The sequence below is a fragment of the Galeopterus variegatus genome, unplaced genomic scaffold (assembly GCF_000696425.1).
Source record: "Galeopterus variegatus unplaced genomic scaffold, G_variegatus-3.0.2 Scaffold4590, whole genome shotgun sequence".
NCBI classification, from domain to species: Eukaryota; Metazoa; Chordata; class Mammalia; order Dermoptera; family Cynocephalidae; genus Galeopterus; species Galeopterus variegatus.
In genome coordinates this window covers 51,565-76,741 of record NW_007730701.1, presented here as the reverse complement: position 1 = coordinate 76,741, position 25,177 = coordinate 51,565, and the positions used below count along the sequence as shown (strand labels likewise).

Genomic DNA, 25,177 nt, shown 5'->3' with positions numbered 1-25,177 from the left:
AGGTGAATCCTGCTTGGGTGGTTGAAAAGCCATCCAGCATGTGCTGTGGGTAGAGGGAATAAGTGGGAGCCATGGCACCTGGGCATGCAGGTGCCTTCACAGTGTGGCTGCCAATACAGGCAGAGAGGAGGACAGGAGCATCTGCAAGAAGACCCTGAGGTGCTGTTATGGCACTCTCACTAGGGATATTATACTATGGGAAGTGGGGGCCATCAAAAGCATGATGATCGGTCTGTTGGAGGAATTTTTTTTAGGGGGAAACTGGGTTTTTCTACACCCCTTGGCCTGGTGTTTGGTAGGTAGTCTCCATCCTCATGGAGAGCTGGTGAAGTACAGGCGAGTTGACAGGAAAGCAGGGAAAAAAGGAGAGGTTGGTGAGACGCATCAGATGGGGTCATTACTGTTTTCTTTATTTCGGGAGTGGGCATCCTTTTCTTAAAGGGCCAGATTGTAAGTATTTTAAACAAATGGGCCTAGCTAAGTTCCAACACAAGTTTATTCACAAAAACAGGCCTTTTGCTGCATTTGGTGCAAGGGCTATAGTCTGCTAGATCTCTGCATTAATACATTCTTCTTTGTTAATGTTTTTGCTTTTTTATCAAGGGGGTTTGGATGTGGGATTTTTTTTTTTTTTTTTTTTTTTTAAAAAGATGACCGGTAAGGGGATCTTAACCCTTGACTTGGTGTTGTCAGCACCACGCTCAGCCAGTGAGCGAACCGGCCATCCCTATATGGGATCCGAACCCTTGGCCTTGGTGTTATCAGCACCACACTCTCCCGAGTGAGCCACGGGCCGGCCCTGGATGTGGGATTTTTAAGAGACTTGCCAGTTCCTTTCCCCATCGGTTTTATTGTAAAGCATGTTAATACCTTGATGACTAGGAGTTCTGTGTGCTCATTTGATGTTTATTATTTTCCAAGTTATCTGAAAGAAGTTGTCGAGTACTGCATATTATGAAACTGTGTTTGAATTCCATTTGCTGCCTTCTTTGTATCCCTTTCATTAGTGAAGGAAATCAACTTCCTTAGCTACATTTATTAGATACAGAAATAGCTTACTATGAGAGTATTTGAATTATTGTTGATATAATCTTTGTTGTTGTTGTTGCTGTTAACTTATGTAGGCTCTTAGGGTAGAATTGTTCCCCTTATTGTAGCAGATTTTTCAGCTGAATCATTTTATATGTTGACATTTCTCAGAAACACGCCTTGTGTTGGTCATGTTATATTTACTAATAAGGACAAATACAGTATTTTGCTAACACAATTCAGATAGAAAAACTTTTTTTTTTTTTTTTTTTTGTCTTTTTCTGTGTCCGGCAACGGATCGCAACCCTCAGTGTCGCCCCCGTACCGGACCGGGACCGGCAACGGGATCGCAGCCCTCGGTGTTGCTCCCGCGCCTCGCTCAGCCAGTGAGTGGGAACCGGTCTGTATGTAGGATCCGAACCCTCGGCGGGAGCGCCGCCGCGCTTCCCAAGCAGCGCACTATAGCAGTGCGCCACCGGGCCGGCCCTAGAAAAACTTTTTTATGTTTATATCATATGACTTGGGGAGAAAAATAGATTTTCATTTAAGAAAAATTCCTCAGTGAAGCATGTGCTTTGCATGGTTATACCTGGAACAGGAGAATATGATCTAATAGTTAATTAAAAAATATACCTGTCTCTCTCTGAATGAAAACATTAATAAGGACAAGAAAAAAAATAACTGGTCCTTTTCATACCCTAGCATTATTTTGTTTATAGGCTGTGGGTCTTAATAAATTGTAGCTGGTGAGATATGAGTTCTAATAATGTACTCAGAGCAAATGAATTGTACTTAGTATGGAAGCAACGAATTATCCCTAAGGAGTTAATATTAAATGCCTTGTGACCTCAGTGGCCTGGTGTAAGTATCTTTATTGCAACGGTAGTCATGGGCTTGAAGCTGCATCTGCATGCTCTTTCCTTGTAGGGAAGAAGGTGATTGATGTGGCGGCAGGCTCTACCCACTGCCTGGCTCTGACTGAGGACAGTGAGGTCCACAGCTGGGGGAGCAACGACCAGTGCCAGCACTTTGACACCTTGCGTGTGACCAAGCCAGAGCCCACTGCACTGCCAGGACTGGACACTAAGCACATAGTTGGAATTGCTTGTGGGCCTGCCCAGGTACTGAGTATATAGCTTAGTTTTGTATTTTGTAGAATATTGGATTATAGTTGTTCATTGCTAAGTACAGAGTAATACCATTGATTTCTGTGTGTGGTTCTTAGGCTCTGTAGTTGTACTACATTTACTTAGTATAACATTCTAGGAGTTTTGCTGTAGTTTTGTTGGCATTTTTTTTCATAGACAGTTATACTGTGTGTGTATAGACAGAGACAGTTTTATTTCTTCCTCTGCAATCTGTATGCCTTTCATGTCTTTTCCTTGCCTCTTGCCCTGGCCAGGCCTTCAATGTGATGTGGATAGGAGAGGTGAGAGGGTCCCTGCCTTGTTCCTGATCACAGAGGGAAAGCATTCAGTCTTTCACCAACTGTGATGTTAGCTTTAGGATATTTTAGTAGATACCTTATTATCAGATGAAGGCAGTTTCCTTTAATTCCTATTTTTTTTTTGAAATTTTTTATCCTGAGTGGATGTTGAAATTTGCCAGATGCTTTTTCTTCTCAAATGATGTCATGTAATTTTCTTCTTTAGTCTGTTAAGATGTTAATATGGTGAAATGCATTGATTGACTTTCAAATATTGACCAAGCCTTGCGTTCCTGGGATAAACCTCACATAGTTGTGTGTATTATTCTTTTTATATATTGCTTGATGTGGTTTGTTAATACTTTGCTGAGGATTTTTCTGTTGATGCTCCTTAGGGATATTAGTTTGTGGTTTTCTTTTCCTGTGTTGTCTGGTTTGATTTTATATCAGGGTAAAGTTGGTCTCATAAAAAGTAGGCAAGTCTACTGCTTTCTAGAAGAGATTATGTAGAATGAGTGTGTTTTTCTTCTTTAAACATTTGTCTGTGAATCCCTCTTAGCCTAAAGATTTCTTTTTCAAAAAGTTTTATACTACAAATTCAACTTCTTTAATAGATATAGGACTATTCAGGTGATCTATTTCCTCTTGGGTGGGTTTTCCTGGTTTGTGGCACCCAAAGAGTTTTATCTTAGTTGTTTGACTTTTGTGTATAAAGTTTTCCTTAATATTCTCTTACTAACATTTTGAAGTCCATAACGTTGTTACCAGGCACAGGTCTGGTTGCCTGCCCACTTTCAAAAGCAAATCACTCCAAAGTCAAATTGTTGGTGAAAATGGAAGTCAGCTTTTATTCAGGAATTCAGGTGACCTGAGGAGAGATGTTGGCTAGTCCAACTCTCCAGTAAACCTGAAGGAGAATGGACAGACTAAAGCCATCTTGGAGACTGAGATTTATTGAGGTGTTTTTAAAGAGGGTGGTAAGGGAATCGAACATGGGAAGTGAGAAGCAAGAGGGAGGGGGACGTGAGCTGTGGAGGCTTCATACAAGGTCTCAGGTACAAGTTCTCGCTAAGCCTCCGTCTCATTTCTGCTCCTGTCCTTGCTGTTATCTCATGGTCCTGCTGGAGGCGTGGAATCAGCATAGCTTTACTTAGTTTCCCTTGAGTAGTACATGCAAGTTTGCAGCTCTAGGCTAACTGGAAAACAACTTTACATTCATGTAAATAATGTCATCTTGCCCCATAACCAAGGTTCAAAATATCAAATAACCATGGGAAAAGAGGGAACTCAGAGAAACACATGCCAAGGGAAAAAACTGTCCTTTTAAAATCTTTTAGACCCCATGTGGTTTTAGGTCCCAGCATGGCTTCAGTCCTGCTCCCTCCAACAGCATGTGCAGTGATATTCCTTCTTTTATCCCTTATACTGGTAATTTGTGTCTTTTCTCTTTTTTGTCAGTTTTGCTAGAGGTTTATCAATTTTGTTGATCTTTTCAAAGAACCATCTTTTAGTTTTGTTAATTATTCGCTTATATTTTGCTCTCAATTTTGTTGATTTTTGCTCTGTTATTGTTTTCACTTTCGCTTGCTTTGAGTTCACTTTGCTCTTTTTCTAGTTTGTTAAGGTGAAAGCTTAGATTGTTGATTTTATACCTTGTTTTGTACTATAGAAACATTTGATGCTATAAATTTCCCTCTAAGCAGAGCTTTAACTGCATCCACAAAGTTTGGTATGTTTTCATTGTGTACAATTCAACATATTTGCTAATTTCTCTTTCATTAATGGATTATTATGTTGTTTAATTTCTAAGTGGTTGGGAATTGTTCTGTTATCTTTGCATTACTGATTTCTATTTTAATTTTATTGTGGTTGGAGAACAAACTACATGATTTCAGTTTTTAAAAATTTTTTAAGATGTGTTTTATGCTCAGGATATGCTCTATCTTAGTGAATGTTCTGTGTGTTCCTAAAAAGAGTATGTATTTTGCTGTTGTTGAGTGAAGTGTTCTATCAGTGTCGATTAGAACCGGTTGATTGATGGTATTGTTTATTTCTTCTAGATCCTTGATGACTTGTTTGGTGTCTTACTAGGAGGGTAGTGTACATGTACCTAACATTTCATTGTCTACTTAGAGTTACTACCGTACCACTTCAAGTGGTTGAGATCCTAACTGCCAAAAAATTTGAGAATGAAAAGATTTTTAAAAAACTTTTTACTTTTTTAGGTGTGCCAAAATGAAGTGATGCTAGTGAAATGGGAGAGGAAACTGGAAGCTGGTAGTGAGTGAGCTAGACAGCTGTGACAGCACATATACATTCAGGCAGCTAGAACGATGAATAAGTAATAATGTCAGGTGCCTTTGTCATGCATAGTGGTGAGTCTCTCCTGCAACAGACCAACTGCTGAATTTGAAGATTCATTTTAGGTTCTTATGTTTCTTCCGTAGAGCTTTGCTTGGTCATCTTGTTCTGAGTGGTCCATTGGCCTCCGTGCCCCTTTTGTGGTGGACATCTGCTCAATGACTTTTGAGCAGCTGGATCTCCTGCTGCGACAAGTGAGTGAGGGGATGGATGGCACCGCTGACTGGCCCCCACCTCAGGAAAAAGAGTGCATGGCCGTGGCAACGCTGAACCTTCTACGACTTCAGGTGTTAAGGATTTCCCTTCCTCCTGCTCCTCTTATTAGTGTCTTAAAGATTTGTAAGAATGTTTACACATATTGAAGGGTGTGGGTTTTAGCCCTTAGGGTAACTGCTAATGAAAATTTTAAAGTATTTTAAAGTAGGATTGTGATAGAGTAGTGTGAATGAGACTTAAAAAACCTTTGGTCTGGTTATTTTACGTTTATCCTGGAACCAGCCTCTGCATGCAGGTAAGGGTGTGTATGGGTTGTGTTATTTCTGCTGTAATCAGCTTGGAGGCATTCATGGGGGAGGCAGTCTTGGATTTACTGTTGTGTGTGGAGAAACGACTGGGTAAGTGACACATGAGGTGAGGGACCAGTGCCAGCCTTTCTCTCCTCTGGACTGCAAAAGATTTACTCAGTAGGCTTGGCTCCAACGGCAGTACCTTCATTTCCTCACAGTGAAGGTTATGGTTAAGGTCAAAATAAAGCTTACAAAAATCTTTCTTTCTTCCTTTCCTTTCTCCTTTCTGCCCTTCCTCTGAAATTTTTGGTCATTATATTTTTCTTTGACTTTATTTTTTTAATTTTTTTATTTTTTGGTTTTTCGTGACTGGTAAGGGGATCGGAACACTTGGCTTGGTGTCCTCTGCACCGTGCTCAGCCAGTGAGCGCACTGGCCATCCCTATATAGGATCTGAACCTGCGGCAGGAGCGCCACTGCGCTCCCAGCGCCGCACTCTCCCGACTGAGCCACGTGGTTGGCCCATATTTTTCTTTGACTTTATGATAAGATCCTGTAACTTAATAACAACAATGTAGTTTTCAAAAATTTTTCTTTTTACATCTCTTTAATTGTTCATAAGTTTTTAAATTTGATTTCTGAACTCTAGGGGCTAATCATGTTAAAAAATTATTTGCTAATTCCACAAAGCATTATGTTAATCATGTACCCCTTTGTCCCAAATATGTAGGGGATTATAGGATGCATTAAACCTAAATGCACTCTTTTCACCTTTAGTGTTGTAATTGTCAGGCACTCTCTTATTACATGGGATCTAGGACACTGATTTTGTGTGCCTCTGAAAGAAAAATGCTCTCAGGTACAGTTCTTAAGATACATTCTGACTTTAGAGATGTTAAGACATGAAAAAAAAGTACCTTTTAGGAGTAGGGAAATTTTTAAACTTCCCTCCAATTAATTATCATCAACATTTTTAACAGGCCCTACTGACTCAGATAGGTAGGCTTTTTGCTTTTTAGTAAGCAGTTTGTTTTCTCATTGTTGCTTATGTTCCTCCTCTCCTGGGATCAGCTGGTTTCCTTCTTGCTGAGGTTCCTCTGGTAAGTTTCTGCATCAAGGTCTGTGACAAATAGTCTGAAAAATAAAAAAATCTGTTAACTTCACCTCTCTTGAGATAATTCAACAGGCTTAGCTTTTAGGTTACCTGTTACTTATCAGCACTTCGATGATGTTCTGCTGTCCTCTGACTTTTATTGTTGCTGATGAGAAATCCTACATTAGTGTAATTGCTATTTCTCTGTAGCCAATTTCTCTTTGGTAGCCTTTCAGATTTTTCTCTTTGCAATTTTAATACATTATTTCTAGGTGAAGATTTATTTTTGTTTGTATAACCTTGAAGTTATGATTCTCATTCAATCTGAGATTTTGTACTATCATTGTTTTGAGAAATTTTCACTATTTACCATTGAAGTTGCTTTGTCCTTTTTTATCTGCTTTCCTCCTGTAGCAGGCCTACTAAATATATGTTGAACTTTCTCATTTTATCATCCCAAGGGTCACAACTTCTTTGATGTTTTTCATCTCTTTTTCTTTCTGTTCTGCCTTCTGGGTGATTTACTCAGCTGTTTCTTCCAATTCACAGATCCTTCCATTATTAGCTCAGTGTCCCTTATTACTGAGTTGTCCATTGATTTAACAAATACTTATATGGTAGACACTGTTTAAAATTGTCTGGTTAGGGCAATGGTCAGAATCCTGCTAATGTAGTCAATTTTCGGGCTAGGGCCCACAGACCCTTCAAACCTGTTGTACAGACTGGGTCATAGACCTTTCACATGCCAGGATCGGTCACCAGACCCCTCACATGCAGGTCCATGAGCTAGGTAATGGGGAAGGCTCTTGGCAGCTGTTGACAGATGACACGAACTCAGTCCTCAGCTTCCTCAGCAGCAGCAGCAGCAGCTTACAGCAGCCTCCAGCAGCAGTGGTGGTGGCCTCCCAGAGGGTCCTAGGTACCCCGGCAGCAACAACTTCCAGCAGCAGTAGTGGCCTCCCCGTGGCCCTCCCGAGGCACCATGGATCAGAGTCACTCGTCCTTTATACTCAAGTCTGATAACCCAGGATACCTGGGTGTGACTTAGACAACCCAGGAACACCTGGGTGCACATGCGCAATTACCTTAGACAATAACCAAGGAACAGCTGGGCACAGGTCCATATTTATATCAAATGCTTGGCAAAATTCTGAACATCTGAGGAAGACCTGGCCATTTTCTTTTACTTTCCCTACAAAAATGCTTAGCAAATGTTAACTCATCAAATCCATGTAGCAGCCCTGTGAGAGGTGGGAGCCTTGGTCTGTGTTACACAGACAGGGAAGGGCATCGGGCTCCATGTGTCTGGCAGCTCCAGCTTAGAGCCCGGGGCCAGGCTCTGCACACTTCTGTCTAGAAGGTTTTGTTTCCAAGGGTTTTTCTTAGTTCTAGAATTTGGTCTTTTTCAAGGCTTTCATTTTGCTCATTATATTCTCATCTTCTGGATTCTGTTCCTTCTTTGACCTCTAAGAACATTTTTCATATACTTATTTTGTGGGTTCATTTCAATTTTTTTATTGCTGCCTTCTCTTGGGGCATGTTTTTCTTCCTACTCTGTCTGTTATTCTTCCTCATGGTGGCTTTTAACAGAGAGTGCCCGACCCTTTTGACTCTGATGACTCCTTTAGGAAAAGCTTTTCTAGGGGTATCCCTTTTCCCTTGGCTGTCAGGGTGTCTCCAGAGGACAGTTTTACATTTGCCTCTCTGGGGTCCTGTGAGCTTCACAGGCTCTAGATAAATTTTGATGTTTGTCTCTTGACTTGTGATATCTGTACCTAGGGAGTATACATTTGATTTCACATCTACTCACAAGGCAGGCTGGGTCTCTTATTTCTTGTGGGGTTTCTTTTTACCCAAAGCCTGGTGTGGGCAGTGTGATGCTCTCTGGCTGTGGTTGGCTAGCAGGCAGGTGATCCTGTCCTGAGTGGCTCCCAGCCTTCTGCAGGAAGCACAGGTTTAGTGGGTTGTTGTGGGCAGTTTGGGGGCCACTCCTGTTCCTGTGTGGAAGTTGGCTTGAAGCCCAAAGACTGTGGTCTGCTTTCTGAGCCCAGAACATCTCGGCTCCTGCTGTGTGTGTCTGAGTTTAGTTTTGCCATTGAGGAGCTTCCTTGGATACTCTCAGTTTTGCTATCTAATTTTTAACAGCTTTGTGGTTATATTATATCCATTGTTTCTCTGTTTGGTGCAGATTTTGGGGGTGAGGTAGAGGTTGCTTCTACATTGTTTAGTTCTCTCTGTTGATCTTGAGATTTTTCCATATACATATACATAGCTGGGGTAAAAAAAATCCTCTTATAAAATACCTTACAATGGATTCTCAACTATTATGGGTAAGATTTCTTAAGTCTAGTTTTTAAAAATAAATATACTGAGAAGTTATTTTATTTATTTAAATAATACTTTAAATTGAGTTTTATTCAGTCTTTAATAATATTTTGAAATTCATTTATTTAAAGGGGTTCTAAGTGAAAACTGTTTTTCTTCTTTCAGTTGCATGCTGCCATTAGTCACCAAGTTGACCCAGAATTCCTTGGTTTAGGTCTGGGCAGCATCCTCCTGAACAGCCTGAAGCAGACCGTGGTGACCCTGGCCAGCAGTGCGGGGGTGCTGAGCACTGTGCAATCAGCCGCCCAGGCCGTGCTGCAAAGCGGCTGGTCTGTGCTGCTGCCCACTGCTGAGGAGCGGGCCCGGGCGCTGTCTGCTCTCCTGCCCTGTGCAGGTGGGCTTTGGCGAGGAATGGGTATGGGTGTAGCTGTGGGTGCTGGGAGGGGATGGCATTTCACTCAGATTGGCGAATACAATTTTCCTGTTCTAGTTTCAGGCAATGAAGTGAACATAAGTCCGGGTCGTAGATTCATGATTGATCTCCTGGTGGGCAGTTTAATGGCTGATGGAGGGTTAGAGTCAGCCTTAAATGCAGCCATTACTGCAGAAATCCAGGTATGGTCCTAGGAGTGCATGTGAGCTGATGGGGTGGTTTTACCTAGCGGTGATCTGGGATTGAAAACACTGTACTCATACATGTGAGGAAATAACGACCTATTGCCAGAATTATTGAAAGAACTAATACATAAAACTTTTAGTCACATCCAAATATTGTTTTCAAATTAAATATCTTTTATTGTACTAAAAAAAAAAATGAGGTATTGAGTGTGATAGAATGCTCCCACTTTAAGTGTCTGTTTCAGTTAATTAGAGATACCTCATTCATCATTTAGATCTTTTCCATCACTCAGAAAGGTCCTTGTGCCCCTTTGCACTGGCAGTCATGACAGTCCCCTGTCTCTCTGATTAGATGAATTTTTCCTGCTCTGAATGTCCTCTTTTATGTCTGCTTTCTTTTGCGTTGGATAGTGATTTCCAGATTCATCCACATTGTTGCATGTATTGCTACTTTATTTTTATTATTGAGAAGTATTCCTTTTATGCTTATAGCACTATTTGTTTATTCTGTTATTGAAGGACATTTGGTCATCTCCAGTTTTTGACTATATAGAGCTGCTACGATCATGCTATGTATAAGTCCTTTAGTGAGCATGTATTTTTCCATTGGGTAAATACATTGGAGTAGAATTTGCTGGGTTCTAGGGTGAGTGTGTTTATAGTTCCCAAAGTGGCTTTGCCATTTACATTTTGACCAGCATGTGTGAGAGTTCTAGCTCTTTCCTGTCCTTTCAAAGCAGATAGACTGCACGTATGGGGCAGATCACATTGGATGTTTGTGAGAGCCAGTAGCAGAGGTAAAGATTTTAGGGACTTCACAGAAGGAGGCTGGAGACCATCAGCAGTGGCAGTGTGGACATTGGTGGGTTCATAGGAAGAATAGTCTGTTTAGAAACTGAGCAAGTGAGCAGTGGGGTTTCTAACAGGGGGCATGTGGGTCAGTGTCATCAAGCATGTGTGTTAGCACGCAGTAGCTGGAACAACAGGGCTGTGGAGCAGGGCTCAGTCTAGCCTGCCTTCACACCTGCTATTGAGATCACTGGTAACCAATTTCTGTTTTGTGAACTACAGGATATTGAAGCTAAAAAAGAAGCACAGAAGGAAAAAGAAATTGATGAACAGGAAGCAAATGCCTCAACATTTCATAGAAGTAGGACTCCATTGGACAAAGACCTTATTAATACAGGGATCTATGAGTCTTCTGGAAAACAGTGTTTGCCTCTGGTTCAGCTCATACAACAGCTTCTTAGGTAAATAATATTAATCGTACTATATTTTAATAGGTAATTGTTGATTTTCATATTTAGATAGTGAAATCTAGCACTAGGCCCTCAAAAATGTGTTTGGCTTTTGAAAGATAGTCTGAAAATTACATACGATAGGTTTTAGGGTAAAGAGTAGACTCTTAAATATGGATGAGAGGAGAGGTTGGGGTGTATGAGGAGATATTGACATTTTCACAGAAGAGAAATTGTAGTGTGCAGTAAACATGTAAAAAGATTCTTGTCCTCATTAATAAACAGGCAGGTGCAAGTGAAAATCATTGTAGTAAGGTTTTTTTTTCAAACTGGTTGAATTATTGCTTCATTCTGTATATCATAGATTTATATATCTAATATATCGAGGAGGGAGTTAAAGTATAATGCCCTCTGAACTGAGAAGGAAGCAGGCAAATCTTAGTTTGTATGGTATACAAAGATGTTTATTATAGGGATGACTTCCCTACAGGCAAGTTGCATGCAGCAAATAATCAGACGTCTACAGTGGGTCACAGCTGTAGTTCTCTGGGTTTAGGTGATGTTTATATGGCAAAAGCTCTGTTTGTTTGGGTTTTTTTAAATGAAAAATATGTAAATATGTTTAATTTTTTTCTTAGCAAAAAGTCTTTCTGAAAATAACAATGAAAACTTTTCTCAGTACAAAGGTGACATTACTATTGAAAAAGTACAAGTATGAAGAAAAGGTACATATTTTATAGCAGAAAAATGATTTCACTGAATCACAGTGTCTAAAGTTTGCAATGAAAAATCTGCAGTAACGACTTATGCCTTTTTTCTTTTCTTTTCTATTTTTTATTCAAACAGTACAAATAGTATTGCACATAACAACAAATAGTTGAGGTAGTAGCCTTCAAAGAATCGACTAGTTCAAGTAAAACCTCTATTACTAAAATAATTTAAAGAAAACAGCTAACGAAAAATAAGTTGGTATCATCATTCACCAAAGGTCTTGTGATCCAGATGCAGGGGGTCTTGTGATGTTAGTGCACAGACCGCTGACACCACCTTCGGTAATGAATCATTCACTCCCTGAAACCCATGTTCCCTTTACGCTTGCTCTAAGGTTCGGGGACCAGTTTTCCTCACTTCCCGCCTGTGCAGGCTGCTCCTTTGGCATGGAGAGCCTGGTCTGTGTTACCTGTACTGTCTACTGTGGCTATCACTCACCACAGTTTGCTGATTAGCACTCGAAATGTGTTCAGTGTAACTGAGACACTGAATATTTTATCTGCTTAATTTTTATTAATTAAAATTCAAATTAAAAAACTTATGCCTGATTTAGTAATTAGAAAACTTTTAAGTGTGATTGGAATAATTTGATTTTCTGAATCTACTTTTTATTTTTTGAAAAATTTATTTATTTATTATTATTATTTTTACATTCTAAGATGTTGCAGAGCAGTTGAGGGAGAAGGGGAGAGGGGATGGGGGGAAGGAAATAGGGTGAGAAGAGTAGGAAGGAGAGGGGGCTTGGTTGAGGCCTGTGGCACAACCTTCATTCCTGCAGGGGAGCCCAGGGCACTTCCTGTGGCAGCTGGGTGGTTGTCACTGGGCTGGTTTCAGATGTCAGGGGGATGTGGCTAAGGCTGTTGGCTCCCCACTGCCCCAGCTCGGGATACCAGGGCACTTCCTGTAGCGACTTGGTAGTTGTTGCTGGGCTAGTTGTGGGTGTTGGGCCATGGGGGGCGAGGCTGAGGTCCTCAGCCCCCCACTGCCCTGGTTTGGGAGGGTTCTGGTTAATATCATACTTTGTCTCTGATCTGTGGGTTTTTTTTTTTTTTTCTTTCAGTTCTGTGTTGGATTAGTTGCTGTTCCCACCACTTAAACTCTGCACTGGAACTAATTTGTTGTCCTTTGCTTACTTGTAAAATGGAGGAACTTCCTGTGGGGACCAGCACTTGAGCCCTGTGGTTGAGCTAAATTGCTGCTTTGCTGCTGATTCCCTGGGGAAGGCTTTTTGTGCAGCCCAGTTTTTAATTGTTGACCTTGTAAGCCCTTCCAGGTCTTGTGAGGTCCGGTATACCTGGATCGTATAGAGACTCTGGTCTCGGCCTGAGTCTTTTCAGAAAACTGCACCCCATGCAATTCTGTATTCCTGACCAGTCTACAATGAGTGGTCCTGTGCTGACTGGAGGGCAGATCAGTTGTCTGTGGCCCCTCACTTCTACGAGGGTCCACCAGGGCCCTCTTCTCCCCTGCTGCCTCCAAGCAACTTCATAGAAAGTGCACAGCTGTGGCTTTTGCCAGCTCCTGCTCCATGTGCTCACCAGGGCCAGCCTTGAAGCAGCCAGGACTTGAAATTTTGAGAGCTGTTCTTTCTTTCATCACGTCTTCTCCTGCCTTCACAAACTCCATAGGTCTCTCCTCCTCTTCCCCTGAGCTCTAGCAGCCCCAGCTTGGCTGTCTTTGCTTTTTAATAGTTGTAAATTGGTTGATTTGTGGGAGAGTGTGATGCTGGGGACTGTCTATACTGCCATCTTGACCTGAATCTTCTTTTTTTTTTTTTTCCTTTTTGTCTTTTTTCGTGACCGGTAACGGGATTGCAACCCTCAGTGTCGCGCCTGTACTGTGACCAGCAACGGGATCGCAGCCGTCGGTGTCGCGCCCGCACCGCGCTCAACCAGTGAGCAGACTGGTCTCTATATGGGATCTGAACCCTCGGTGGGAGCGCCGCCGCACTCCCAAGCGCCACACTCTACCGAGTGCGCCACCGGGCCAGCCCTGAATCTACTTTTTTAATTGTACTGTTTATGAGTCTAAGTACAGATAAAGTATCTTTGATTGAAAATTTAACTGTCCGAATTGAGGACTAAATCACTACATATGTAAGATACATAATGGCTTTTGATGTCAATGTAAAATATCTCAATAATTTTTTTTATATTGGTTTCATGTTGAAATGGTAATATTTTCAATGTGTTGGGAAGAGTTCAGGTGAATAGGTGGCTCGCTGGAGCCCTGCTTCTGTTGGACCTTACTGCTCTGGGCCAGACGCTCAGGTCACTCCTGTGTCTTCCTCTGTACTGAGTGTGTCTTGTTGGTCCTGTATGGCACATTCGTTTCACAGCAGATTTATAATAAAGATGTACCTATTTTAAAAATATGAAACAAAAACTTCAGCATAGAAATAAATATTGCCTCACAAAAATTTTGGAAAATAGAAAAAGAAAAACGGATTTATAGCTTTTCACTAAACAAACACTTATAATTCAGGCTCTTTTCATAAGTGTAGACAATGTGCCCCTCCCTTTGCATGGATAGACATTATTTACTTACCTTAAATGTTGGTGATCAAAAGATAGTTTGATGTGGGGCCGGCCCAGTGGCACACTGCTACAGTGCGCTGCTTGGGAAGCGTGGCAGCGCTTCCGCCGAGGGTTCGGATCCCACATACAGACCGGCCGCTCACTGGCTGAGCGAGGTGTGGGGGCAACACCGAGGGTTGCGATTCCGTTGCCGGTCCTGGTCCGGTACGGGCGCAACACTGAGGGTTGCGATCCGTTGCCGGTCACGAAAAAAGACAAAAAAGGAAAAAAAAAAAAAAGATACTTTGATATGTCAGCTTGGCTGATGCAGTTGTTGAAAAATAGTCTAAAGGTGTAAAAGATTTTGGAGACATTTCATGTCCTTTATTCCTTGGAAAACTTGGATTGAAGAAATTGCTGCTTGCCGAGAATAAGCTGTGAAACAGGTTTGAGATTAACTATTCAGTCTTATGCTGGCAAGGAGCTATTTTCAAATACAAATGCTATTTATATTTGAAAATAAAGAGCTATGAGTTCTTTGTAATTAGTGAACCCCATCAGAATTACACATTTTGGTTTTGGTTCTGGATTTTTATGTTAAGGAAATGAGTTAACATTTTATTGTTTTTTACTGTTTTTTGCTCCTTCAGGTGTAGCATAAATGCCAGATTCTAGGGGTTTGTCTGTCTCCACATTGTTAGAAGGGCAGGTTATCAGGTAGCACAGCTGAAAGGTGAGTCTAAGTGGTGGTGGAGGACCCATTGTGCTCCTCTGTGTAGTGTGTGACAAGGGCGTGACATGGCATGCTGGCCCTGTACTCCTCACTCCTCCTTCTCACCCAGCATATGGATGCCAGTGGAGTTGCTGTGGGACTCCCAGCCATCAGCCCCCTATGACTCCTGTGCTTGTTCATATTGCTGATAGTTTCCTGGTGGGATTGCCAGTTGTCCTTAACAAACCTGCTGCCACATCAGGAATCTAAGAAGTGGAGCCAAAGTCATGTCCTTGGCTGTGGTGTTGTGCAGAGACCCCCCACTACCCACCCCCCTGGCTGGCCTTTCAGTGGTGGCACCAACACTCCTGGACGGGACAGGGCTGTGAGATGGGTTTGGAACCAGGTCCTGCCTTGGCTTTTCCCCACCTCTCTGCCGACTTTCTACCTCCAATAACCTACTCTGTCCTTTCTATTCTCAGTGACAGTGATCAGGCGTGGTTCTCCTGTATCTGGAACTGTTCCTGTGTGCCAGGGTCTTAGCAGCCTGTCCACTCTAGTCTGCTTTCATGCTGACGTAAGAGTTAGCTTCCTCAAACACAAACAAGATGTTGTTTTCCTTTTATAATTTCGGTAGTTCAGTGTTGCAAAGTGCAGTACCACCAGCCTGGCACTCTGTTAACTGCAATGTTTCCTCCCTGCTTCCTTGTTCCTCTGCACTCTGGTCATGGAACCAGAAAAACTCAGTGCTCTTCTAAATGCACCTTCCAGGAACTCATATTTCTTCTCCTTTATCCGAATCCACTGATGGTTTATGGCTCAGGTCATGTCATGCCGATGCGATTGGAGCCTATGTTCCCACCTTGCTGCTGTGTTCCTTGGGCACCTTTTATCCTGACTTGTGCTATTTGTAACTACTTTGGTGTTCCTTCCTGTATTCTCTGAGCCCTGGGTAACCGCCTCATGGCCCACCCTGGTGCCGCTCTGGAGTAGGTGCTGAAAGTAGCAATGCTGGCAAGTCTTGTCTTTAAGACTAGTATCATGTTTATATTTGAAATGCAGCTTTGGGGGGCCGGCCCGGTGGCGCACTGCTACAGTGCACTGCTTGGGAGCGTGGCGGTGCTCCCGCCGAGGGTTCGGATCCCATATACAGACCGGCCGCTCACTGGCTGAGCGAGGTGCAGGTGCAACACCGAGGGTTGCGATCCCGTTGCCAGTCCTGGTCCAGTACGGGCGCGACACTGAGGGTTGCGATCCGTTGCCGGTCACGAAAAAAGACAAAAAGGAAAAAAAAAAATGCAGCTTTGGACAACAAATAATGACGTTTTTCCTTCCAAAGGTTTGTACAGAAGTATTCCTTTTTAAGCAAGATTCTCTGTCATTTTGGACTATTCTATGCAGCTGCATAGGAGCACATTTTTATAGCAAAGAGGCATCATGATGTCTCAAAGTCTTCGTGCTCCTCTGCTCAGTTTTGACTGCGGTTGTGCTTGTTGCACATACACGTGACAAGCATTTGGGGAGGGAAGCCAGCTGCAGGTCACCTGCTTGTATGATCTGTGTTTCTGGTATTAGTTTATATCATGATTTACCCCCTACCTTTTTTCTTTTTAACAGAGATAACTTGTTTAATGTTGCAATCTTCTTTTCCCTTGTATAGAAACATTGCTTCTCAGACTGTAGCCAGATTGAAAGATGTTGCTCGTCGGATTTCATCATGTCTGGACTTTGAGCAACATAGTCGTGAAAGATCTGCATCCCTGGATTTGTTACTGCGTTTTCAGCGTTTACTTATCAGTAAACTTTATCCAGGAGAAAGTATTGGTCAGACCTCAGATATTTCTAGTAAGTTGCTTAAAATGTGAAAGTGTCTTGTATGTATGTGGGGCTTTTTTATTTAGGCTTTTTAATGTGTCTATTCTGTATGCCCAGATGTGTAGTTCATATACTGTTAAATGCACTGATTTGGGGGGCTTCATTTTGCATCTACTGTTTTTTAGTCAAATATTTCTGTATTAAACTCATTAATACTTTAAATTTCATTGTTTTAACATTTAAATTCTTTAGACATCAGAAATAACATACTTTATGTTCAGTTCAGTGTTACAGAAGATTTATCAGATTTTTTCCCATGTGTTAGTTATGGAACACTGGAGATTAACCAGATGTGAGTACTAAACAGTGACAGACTATCAATCAGTATGTCACATTGGGAAGCCAGGTGGGTGTAGTGGGAGAAATTGTTGTTTGAAGAAGACTGGGTTTCAGTTATAGCTCTGATTAATAGCTGTTAGACATTGGACTAAGTCTCCTGGGGCCAAAGATTTGTCATCCACAGAGTTGGAATAATCCCTGAGGGTGCCTGTGAGATTTAAAATAGGATAGTGTGTAAGTGCTCAGCGCTGTGCATGATGTAGAGTAAGTGGTGCTTTTCCACAAGTACCCAAGGTAGTGGCTGGCTTTCTGTGATGGAACTTTCTCTACCAAGGAATATTTTTATAGCCAGTTTTTTTTTTTCCCCCTAAAGTATCATAGTTACTTCCTGAAAAGAGTTAAGCACTTGTCAATGATAGAAACTTCCAGGTTCTAATAGGGGAATTTATAGTCTAAAAGAGGTGACCATCTCGAAGACATAAAGTCATAAGGACTGAAAAACTATTAAGAACCACATAGTCAGAAAAGTTGAAGATTTTATGAGACTAAAGATTGCCTAGCTTTTGTTCATTGGGAATAATTTACAAGGTTCAACAAAACAAATGCTTGTGTAGTGAATGTAAAATTTTAAAAATTTATAAATTGTGACTTTAGTATTTATATACCCAAAGTTTGTAGGTACAATGTAGTGCAGGGTATAAAAGTCAACATAATTGAATTCACTGTCCCTCAAGTTACACAATATAAAAAGATCCAAGGACTAAGCATTAATAGGCTCCTGTTTGAGTAAATTATTATTGGTTAAAGATGTGTAGATGAGAGTGGAATAGTGGAGCTGTTCAGTTTGTTTATAGAGTAAATTTTTAAAAGTGAAACTGAAATTTTCCAAATCTTTCTTCAAGGTCCTGAGCTACTGGGTGTTGGTTCCTTGCTGAAGAAGTACACGGCCCTTCTGTGCACACACATTGGAGACATACTGCCTGTGGCAGCTAGCGTCGCATCTGCCAGCTGGCGGCACTTTGCAGAGGTGTCCTGCATTGTGGAAGGGGACTTCACCGGTACCTTTCTTGTTTATTGCCTGTGGACACATGTTTATTTTAGGAGGTTGATGAAAGCTAAAATGTGTCCTTTCCTGGTAGAGCTGCCTGCATTTATTCTATACAATTTTCTATCTTGCCCTTTCATTTTTTTGTTTTTTAGTTACTGACAATTCTGTTGTTAAACTAGTTGGTATGATTCTTTATATTTATACTACCATTATTAACACTGTAATAATGAGGTCAGTGGTAGTTGTCTAATTTTTTTGACAGCATAAAAATTAGTTGCCCCTTTCAGGATCTTGGTAAATTCCAATATCACACAGTATTTTTTACAGTTAATTTTATGATGTTAGAGCATTATATTTGAGTGCTTTTTTTCTGATGGTAAACATAGTGGTAAACATTTAGTTTTCTGAATAAAAGACTATATAGAGAGAGATATAAGGTGTTCTCTTTGTATAGTTCTGCATTTTAACATAGTGTTTTTGAAAAATATTTTTGGAACTCAAAGGGTTGTATTGATAGCTATGCCTGTCTCTTTCAAAATAAAAGATAAAATAATCCTATAGAAATACGCTAACGGACAAGCATTACTTATTTTGTGACTTATCAGAATTTAAGCATAGATCCAGGTTACAAAGTGATTTGGAGGATACGATGTATTTTTTTCCCCTCTTTTCAACTGTAGGTGTTCTTCTTCCAGAGCTGATAGTGTCTGTAGTGCTTCTGCTTAGTAAGAATGCTGCTGTCATGCAGGAGGCCGGGGCTGTGCCTCTGCTGGGCGGCCTGTTAGAACACCTGGATCGCTTCAACCACCTTGCACCAGGAAAGGAGCGGGATGATCATGAAGAATTAGCCTGGCCTGGCATAATGGGTATGGCATCTTAACTTAAAGTACTTTCACTGAGGAAGGTTTTGTCCTTGTCTAACTTATTCTTGCCTTTCCATTTGAAAGAATGCTTTATGAAGGAAGATCAATTATTTGCCATTTCCACTGATGGTAGTTTAAGTGGAAAATGAAGATAATCCAAATCAGAAAAGATTTGGGTTGTAATTAACACAGATTTTGTATCAGTAATCATTAAATGCTGAAATGGGCTATTTTAAAAATGCTGCAAAACCCTTTGCTGGGAAATGGGCTATTTAAAAAATGCTGGAAAACCCTTCGTAGGTGTCTACAGAAGGTGCCGTTGAGGTGGTACTGTACGGAAGGTACTGTCTGTAGTGCACACCAAACTGAAGTGAAATGTCTTTTCAAAGTTAAGCCACCAGGTTCTGTATGGCTCTGGCGTTCTGGACTCAGAATTAATCAGGGTTGTGGTGAAGTTTTATATGCAGCTAGGTGGGCTTTTTCTGCTCCCATTTTAGACCATCATCTTTATAAGACAGAAGCTTAAAACAGGAGGTAGCAATTGTTCTGAGGAAATAGCCTTATGCTCTCGAACATAGCTTCTTATTTTTTAATACAGTCAGTATTTTCAGCACCATCTGTCTATATTTGTTTAGGAGTACACATAAATGGTTATTTGTTATTTTTGTCTCTATACTAAACATGGTTGAGGGCATTTAATTTGATCAGCATTTTATTCATTTTATAACATACGCAAAGTATGCAAAGGAGCTCTGTGACAGAAGACAGAGAAAACTGTGTCACGCCGTCTAGGCTAAGAAATGGAACATGGCAGAACCCTCCCAACACTGCCTCTGTCTCCCTGATAGGTGCCCCTCCCTGGGCTGTCACTCCCTTATTTCTTGTGATCATTTTATCATCTAAGCATGTGTCCCTAAACAACATAGTTATAATTTTGTCTGTTCTTGAACTTCATGTAAGTGGAATTATATAGTATGTACCCTTTGGTGTCTGGCTTCTTTCCCTCAACATGAGGTTTCTGAGGTTCATTCTGTTATTTTCTTTCATTTTTGTTGCTTTATATAGTATACCGTTGTTTGAATATACCACAATTTATTCATTCTACTTGTTGATGGAAATGTAAGTTGTTTCCAGGTTTAGGTTATAGTAAATAATATTGGTTTAAGCATTCTTATATCTGTTTCTTGGGGGAATTGCTGGTTTGTAGAGGATGCTTTAATGCAGAATGTCAGTTTTCCATAGTGATTGTGCTGATGTCCATCTGCATGGCACAGTGTGAGAGCTCCTGCTGTTCCACCTCGTCACCAGTACCTGGCACTCTCAGAGCTTCCTGTTTTAGCCACATTGGTGGTGTACACTGGTATCTCAAAGAGCATTTTCCTGATTATTTAGGAGGTTAATATCTTTTCATATGTGCATTAACCAGTTGGATATTCTCTTTTCTCAAGTGCCAGTTCAAGCCTTGTACCCATTTTTCTATCAGGTTGTCTTTCTTTCTTTTTTTTTTTTTGTCTTTTTTTCCGTGTCCGGCAACGGATCGCAACCCTCAGTGTCGCCCCCGTACCGGACCGGGACCGGCAACGGGATCGCAGCCCTCGGTGTTGCTCCCGCGCCTTGCTCAGCCAGTGAGCGGGAACCGGTCTGTATGTGGGATCCGAACCCTCAGTGGGAGCGCCGCCACGCTTCCCAAGTGGCGCACTATAGCAGTGCGCCACCGGGCTGGCCCCTCTTTCTTTTTCTTAATGATTCATGAGGATGTTTGTATATTTGGGATACAGATCTTATAGATATTTTTCTCTCATTGTGGCCTGTACAGTCTCTTAATAGTGTTTTCTGATGAACAGAAGTTAATATTAATAAAATCCAATTTGCTAATTTTTTATGGTTGTTCATTTTTGTGCCTTAAATCTTTTCCCTACTCAAATTTTCTTCCATATTGCATTTTGAAACTTTTATTGTATTAACTTTCACATTTAGAGTTACAGTACACTTGGAATTGATTTTTGTTTGTTATGAGGTCGAGGTTTTATATTTCTTTTTCCCCATAGCATTTTGTCCATAGGGTCAAATGGACCCTTGTGCCAGCACTTTTGGGTGCAAGGACTGTCCTTGTTCACTCTTCTGGAGTGATCTTTGTGTAAATCAAGTGATTGTACCTGTGTCTGTTGTGATCTTACAGCTTTTTCTCTGTTGATTGATTGCACTTGCCAAGACCTCTAGTGCATTGTTGAGTAGAAATGGTGACAGTGTGTGTCCTTATCTTGTTCCTAGTAGCAGAGGAATAGCTATCCATATTTATCACGTGCAGTATGTTTGTTATAGGATTCTCTTTGTAGATATTTTTGAATATTAAGGATGTTTCCTTCTATTTCTGCTGTGGGTTGAGGTTTCTATTATGATTGGATATTAAATTTTATCAAATGCTTTCTCTGCATTTCTTGATCATATAATTTTTCCTTTTTTCTATTAATGTATAAATTATTGACTTTTAAAATCCGAAATCAGCCTTCCATTTCTGGATTAAAACTACCTTGGTCATAATATATTGGTCATCTTAATACATACTGCTTGTCTTGGTTTGCTGTTTTTTAAAACAATTTTGCATCTATGTATGCCATTTTCATGGATTTTTTTACATCTGCGTTTGTCATTTTTCTTGTATTTTTTTCCTATGGTATATAATTTTCTTTTATTGCAATACTGTACAAGTTATTGATAACTACTATCCCTGCACTAACAAAAAAGCTGTAATTCAGGAAAAGGTTAGCTCCCATGTAGTCGCTGTTAATTTCTGTTTACAGTTTATCTGCCCAAGAATGTTAGCTAGTCAGGGGTGCAACTAGCTGATGGATCAGGTAGTAGGAAAACATAATAGACATCCAGATTTTGGTAACCAAGGTTGTGCTAGTTTCATAGAATGAGTTGGAGAATGTTCTTTCCTCTTGATTTCTCACAAGTATGTGTATAAGACTGGTAGCACTGGCCATATAAACATCTTGGTCTGTAGTTTCCTTTGTGAACAATCTTCAAATGAACAGGGGTGTGGAGTAGGAGCCCAACTTTTTTTGTGTGTGTGGTAAAACATACATACCACAAAATTTGCCATTTTAACCACTTTTACATGTACAATTCAGTGACATTAATCACTTTGTTGTGCAACCCTCTCCACTATCCATCTCTAGAACTTTATTTTCCCCTGCTGAAACTCTACCCTTTAAACACTAACTCCACATTACCCCTACCCCTTCCCCAGCCCCTGACAACCACCATTCTGTTTGCTTGTGGAGGATACCAACACTATTAAAGCAAATGTAGTGTTAGCATGGCCACAGCCCTGTGGTTTAAGGTATAGCCTAACGTTTTAGAATTGCACATCGAAATGCTAAGCTTGGGAAAAACAGAAAACTTTCCCAGGACTAAAGTCTCTGTTTTAGATAAAAAATTGTAGCACAGCAAAAATGCTGGCTCTAAGGGCAGATGTCCTTAGTGCAGCTAAACCTCATGATGGGAAAGTATGGCGATTATCTCACTGTTCTTTTTGTAACCAGCTATGTTCCTTTTCTGTAACTTTCTTGCCTGGAGAATAAAAACAGGAGAGAAAACCTGATTCGGGGTTATTTTCCTAGGAATCCTCTCTCTTGAAGGACTTGCCTGGAATTAACCCTTTCGGGCCTCTCACTGCTCAGAAGAAATGGGCTTTGAGTAATCCTTTGTGTCTCCATCACCCTGGGAGAGGTGACACTTTCTGTCTCTAGAATTTGACTACTCTAGGTACCTCATATAAGTGAAATCGTACAGTATTTGTCCTTTTGACTGGCTTATTTCACTTAACATACCTTTAAGCTTCATTCATGTTGTAGCATGTGTCCGAATTTACATCCTTTTTAAGTCTAAATGACATTCCACTGTATGTATTTACCACATTTTGTTTATTCATTCATCTATCATTGAACACTGGGGTTGCTTCCATGTTTTGGTATTGTGAATAATACTGCTATGAACATGGGTATACAAATATCTTTTTGAGTCCCTGTTTTCATTTCTTTTGAGTAATGAAGAATTACTCAAAAGTAGAAGTAATAAGATAGCCAGAAGTAGAATTGATAAGATTATGTGGTAACTCTAAATAGATGGTCACTGACTTAACAATGATTTGACGTAATGATTTTTTGACTTTATGATGGCATGAAAGCAATACACATTTAGTAGAAACTATATTTTGAGTACCCATACTACCATTTTGTTTTTCTTTTTCAGTAAATTACATGAGATGTTCAACATTTTATTATTAAATAGGCTTTGTGTTTGATGATTTTGCCCATTTTATTATTAAATATGCTTTGTGTTCAATGATTTTGGCTAAGGTAAGCGTTCTGAGCAGGTTTTAGCTAGGCTAGGCTAAGCTATGATGTTTTGTCAGTCAGTTGTATTAAATGCATTTTCAACTTAGATGATGGGTTTATTGGGACATAACCCTGTTTAAGTTGAAGAACATCTGTATTTAATATTTTGAGGAGCCACCATGCTTTTCCTACAGTGGCTGCACCATTTTACATTCCCACCAACAGTACATAGAGGTTCTAGTTTCTCCACATCCTCACCAACACTTGTTATTTTCTGTTGTTTTTGATAGTAGCCATCCTAATGTGTGTGAAGTTATATCTCATTGTGGCTTTGATTTGCATTTTCATACTGATTAGTGATGTTGAACATCTTTTCATGTGCTTATTGCTCATTTGCATACCTTCTGAGTTGATTGGATAACACAGTCTATTCTGAGGCTCAGCTGTATTTTTCTTCTTATTCTGATATTTTTATTCCAAGAAGTTATCATCATTCCTATGAAATGAATACTTATATAGTTTCATGGACTAATACAATTCAGATTCAAGATTAGAATCCAAGGATTTTACCCTTGGATTATTAAAAAAAAAATTTTTTTTTTTTTTTTTTTTGGTTATTGTTGAGTTGCGGGAGTTCATTATATATTCTGGATATATATGATTTGCAAATCTATTCTCCCATTCTGTGGATTGCCATTTTACTCGTGATAGTGTCCTTTGATGCACGAAAGTAGTTGATTTTGATAAGTTCAGCTCATTTTTTTTTTCTTTTTTTGCCTGTGCTTTTGATGCTATATCCAAGAAGTTGCCAAATCCAGTGTCGTGAAGTTTTTCCTAAGAGTTTTATAGTTTGAGCTCTTAGGTTTAGGTCTTCTGTGATCTATTTTGAGTTAATTTTTGTGTGTAGTCTAAGATAACAGTCCAACTTCATTCATTTGTATGTGGATCCAGTTTTCCCAGCACCATTTGTTGAAAAGACTGTCCTTTTGCCATTGAATGGTCTTGGCTCCGTTGTCAAAAATCATTTGACCAAATGTGTGAGGTTTTATTTCTAGGCTTTCTGTTATATTCCTGATCTATATGCCTGTGTTTATGCCAGTACCACCCTTTTGTTTATTATTTCTTTTCTTCTTTCTTAGGGTTTAATCTGTTATTTTTCTAACTTTTTGAGAAATGGATGTTTATTAGCACACTGATATTTTTTATACTATGTTTATTATAAGAATTTTCTAACATGGATAAAAGTAGAAAAAATAGTAGAATGTACCTAGCTTTAATAAGTATTCACATTCCCCATTCTCTCCCATACTTTTCTATTTTACTTATTGATTGATTGGATTATTTGAAAGTATGTCTTTGCATTTAAAATATTTTAAGACATTTTACTGCTTAATGGTAACTTCTTTTTAAAAAAATTTAAAACTACAGTATTATATTATTCTAACAAGATTAACAGTGATTCATCAATCTAACACATAGTCCATGTTAAGTTTTGCTGGATTATCTCAAAAATGCCTTTTTATAGGTGGTAATTTTGAATCCGGATGTAGGCGAGTTCCGCGCGTTGGAACTGGTTCCTATGTGCTTCCAGTCCCTTTTCCCTAACGGCACAGCTTCAGCCCTTCCTCCTGCTCTTTGCTGCTCATACTGTTTCTTTTTCAAAGAAGCAGGTCATTTGTCGTGGAGAATTTTGCATTTTCTGAATTTGGTTGATTGTATTCTCTTCTTCTAGTCCAACAATTTCTTCTATCAGTTTCATTTTCTCTAATCTGCTGGTTAGATGTAGAGGCTTCGTCAGATTTGGATTCAGGTTTTCAGGTCAGAATATGTGTGAGGTTATGCCATAGTTCTCCTGTCAGGTCAGGAGGCCTGTGGTGCCAGGTAACCTCACCTTTAGTGCTGTGAAGATGGACCAAGGAGTTCCACGTATTTTTAGTCTTCTATAAAACCCCCTACCACCCTCGCCCTCAGCTGTCTGAAGGATGTGGTCTGGGCCTGGTTTCTTCCTCCACCCTCCTTTTATCTGTTTTCTGTAATATTGAGTCGGTGTCCCAGCACTTCAAAGGTGACCAGTCAGGATTTCTTTTTTTGAGTATCATTTTGAATTCATAGACTTTTGTTGATTTGATGTTTATTAACTTACTTTTTAGCTTTTCTTTAGTTTTCTTTTTTTT

The 25,177-nt window shown here is 40.2% G+C and overlaps 1 protein-coding gene across 1 annotated transcript in view; it reads left to right on the top strand.

Annotated features, from left to right (window-relative positions):
• HERC2 (HECT and RLD domain containing E3 ubiquitin protein ligase 2) overlaps positions 1 to 25,177 on the top strand; it is a 145,828-nt gene that overhangs the window by 76,966 nt on the left and 43,685 nt on the right. The window contains exons 16-23 of the mRNA XM_008587915.1: positions 1,957 to 2,150; positions 4,903 to 5,103; positions 8,906 to 9,134; positions 9,231 to 9,355; positions 10,430 to 10,608; positions 16,256 to 16,440; positions 17,652 to 17,807; positions 18,478 to 18,663. Of these exons, the coding sequence (XP_008586137.1) occupies positions 1,957 to 2,150; positions 4,903 to 5,103; positions 8,906 to 9,134; positions 9,231 to 9,355; positions 10,430 to 10,608; positions 16,256 to 16,440; positions 17,652 to 17,807; positions 18,478 to 18,663 (1,455 nt within the window). The remainder of the gene's footprint in view (positions 1 to 1,956; positions 2,151 to 4,902; positions 5,104 to 8,905; positions 9,135 to 9,230; positions 9,356 to 10,429; positions 10,609 to 16,255; positions 16,441 to 17,651; positions 17,808 to 18,477; positions 18,664 to 25,177) is intronic.